The sequence below is a fragment of the Littorina saxatilis genome, linkage group LG5, assembly GCF_037325665.1.
Source record: "Littorina saxatilis isolate snail1 linkage group LG5, US_GU_Lsax_2.0, whole genome shotgun sequence".
Taxonomy (NCBI): Eukaryota; Metazoa; Mollusca; class Gastropoda; order Littorinimorpha; family Littorinidae; genus Littorina; species Littorina saxatilis.
Genome location: NC_090249.1, coordinates 36,538,413 through 36,540,748, shown reverse-complemented (window position 1 = coordinate 36,540,748; position 2,336 = coordinate 36,538,413). Strand labels below are relative to the sequence as shown.

General features: G+C 44.6%; 1 protein-coding gene across 2 annotated transcripts in view; it reads right to left on the bottom strand.

The window, feature by feature from the left end:
- Positions 1 to 548: 548 nt before the first annotated feature.
- Positions 549 to 2,336, bottom strand: part of LOC138967013 (phosphatidylinositol 3-kinase regulatory subunit gamma-like) — a 28,205-nt gene continuing 26,417 nt past the window's right edge. For both annotated transcript variants that reach the window (XM_070339457.1, XM_070339456.1), the window contains exon 9: positions 549 to 1,460. In XM_070339457.1, coding sequence (XP_070195558.1) covers positions 650 to 1,460 — 811 coding nt within the window. In that variant the 3' untranslated portion in view covers positions 549 to 649. The remainder of the gene's footprint in view (positions 1,461 to 2,336) is intronic.

Here is a 2,336-nt window from a genome sequence, read left to right as displayed (position 1 = left end):
TTAAGTAATAACTGCATTACTTAAGTGTAATAAAAAGGCACGGGGGAGTAACGAGCCGGGGGAGTAACGAGCCGGGGGAGTAGCAATACGGGGGAGTAACGAGCCGGGGGAGTAACGACACGGGGGAGTAACGATACGGGGGAGTAACGAGATGCTCCCAGTTGAAGATCCCATCCTCACCTCTCCACATGCCAGAGTATAGGCCCGACAGAAAGAATCAGACGACGAAACTCTTTGTGGCAAAATCCCCTGAAGGTGAAACATGGCTGCCTATGTGGAGGAACAACAGAAGGGCCGCACCACTGAACATCAACATCAAAATGATCACAGATGAATAAAAACAATACCAATCCACGACCTCCAAAAATCCGAGAAAATCATATCTACAGAAGGAGAGAGCCTTAAAGTGGGAGTAAATTTACAGAGGTCATGAACAGAAAACCTGAAAAAGTAAGGTGTTAATAAGGACTGAGGCAGTCTGAAATAGGGAGGGTCTTCCAGATTCTTGCACCAAACTCAACAGTTAACAAAACAGGCACAAGCTTCCCTTAATTCAAAACGTTTTAGATTTTAATAGTAAGAAGAAATCACAAGCACCAGCAGTAGTTCCCCCAAAATACTGTTTCTGTGTCCAAAAGACACTCATCTCTCATACATATGACGACCTCTTTGTACCTTTGCCACGAAACTCAACAGGTTCGTATGGATGTTCTTTGGAAGTGTCAGTGAAAACATCAGCGTTGCTGCCCTCGAAGGTTTCATCAGGATCATCAGGAATGGTTTCGTAAACATTTTCTTCAGGTGCATGTTTGTCTTTGTCAGTCATGGCAATTTTGGTGTGAGAACTTTTTGAACTACCAGACACAGTTTTGGAAGTAGCAGCCTCACCGATAGCTTGTTCGTATGGACGATCTTTGGCAGAACCTTTGACACGCTCTATGTTGGTGCCTTGAGTGCTGGAACATTTTGAACTACGTGGCACATCAGCAACAGGTTCGTAAAGATTTCCTTTTCGAAAATGTCGAGCAATTTCAGCAGTGGTACTTTCGGCACCAGAAGCATCAACACACTCATATGGATTTTTCTTTGGGGACTTTGACACGTTGTCATTACTTATATCCTCTGGGTTTTCAACACCAAAACCAATAGGCTCGTACAGATTTTCTCCCATGGCTTCGTGAATGGCGAAAGCGTTGGCGTACACACCGTCCTTCTCAGAAGCGTTTTCTTTCTCAGATTCCGAGCTTCTTCGCAGCAGTTCTTGACATCCGACAGGGAATGCCAGTGTCACGTCCACCTGCTTGAAGTAATGTTTGAGGGACACATAGCGATGTCTCAGCACCAGTTGGTCGATGGACTCAAAAACGGCGAGAGCTGCGTTGAATCCATAGCCACGCCCGTGTGGATGTACGATATACACATGTTGAATTGTGGATGGTTCACTGCTTCCCGAGGACACCCTGCAGGAGGAACAAACAATCTTGAAGTTAATTTCACTTAATGTATTATTTTCAAAATATCACCTAATTATTACAGTGGCATCGCCTTTAAAAAAAACAAAAAAACATTTAAAGACGCATTTCAGTTTTAAGATCTGATTATTCTCAGATTTGTTTAGGTCCTAAAATGCGGCTTCCACCGTACAAGTCTTGGGTTCATGGCTACTTCAACATTTTAGTGGGAATAAACCGTTTGGACTAATGGGAAATCCAATTGAGGATTCAAACTTCAAATATGTTAAAATACAACATCCTTACTGGTTAAACTGCTAAATACAGCTTAACAGCATTTACGTAATGCCTTGGTCTCACATATACGATTTTTCGGAAGTGTCGGGGATAGTTAAGTCGGCTAGATCGGAAGTGTCGGATGCAAATTCGGCTCCAAATTTCACTCCCGACCTGTCCTTACGACTGATCCGACCATGTAGCCGACAAGCAGACGACAACCACCCGACTTCAGGGCCGACAAATCCGACATGTGTCCAGACACTTCCGACTGCAGTAACGACAATTCCGACTGCAGTTACGACAGGCCCGGCTGAAAAACTTCCGAACAATAGCCGACTCTCACGACCAGTGTAACGACTAAACCGACTAGCTAACGACTGTCCTAACGACAAATCAGACTGCCCTTACGACTAATCCGAACGAAACTATGCTACCGACAACTCCGACCACCCTTACGAGTCTTCCGACTACCGTTACGACTAATCAGAATCGCCTTACGACTAAACCGACACGCTTACGACAACCACCCGACAAATTTCTATTCGTCTGAGTCGGGAGGCTCTTCCGACTGTTTTGAAAATTTCAAAACAGTCTGAAGGGCCTTCC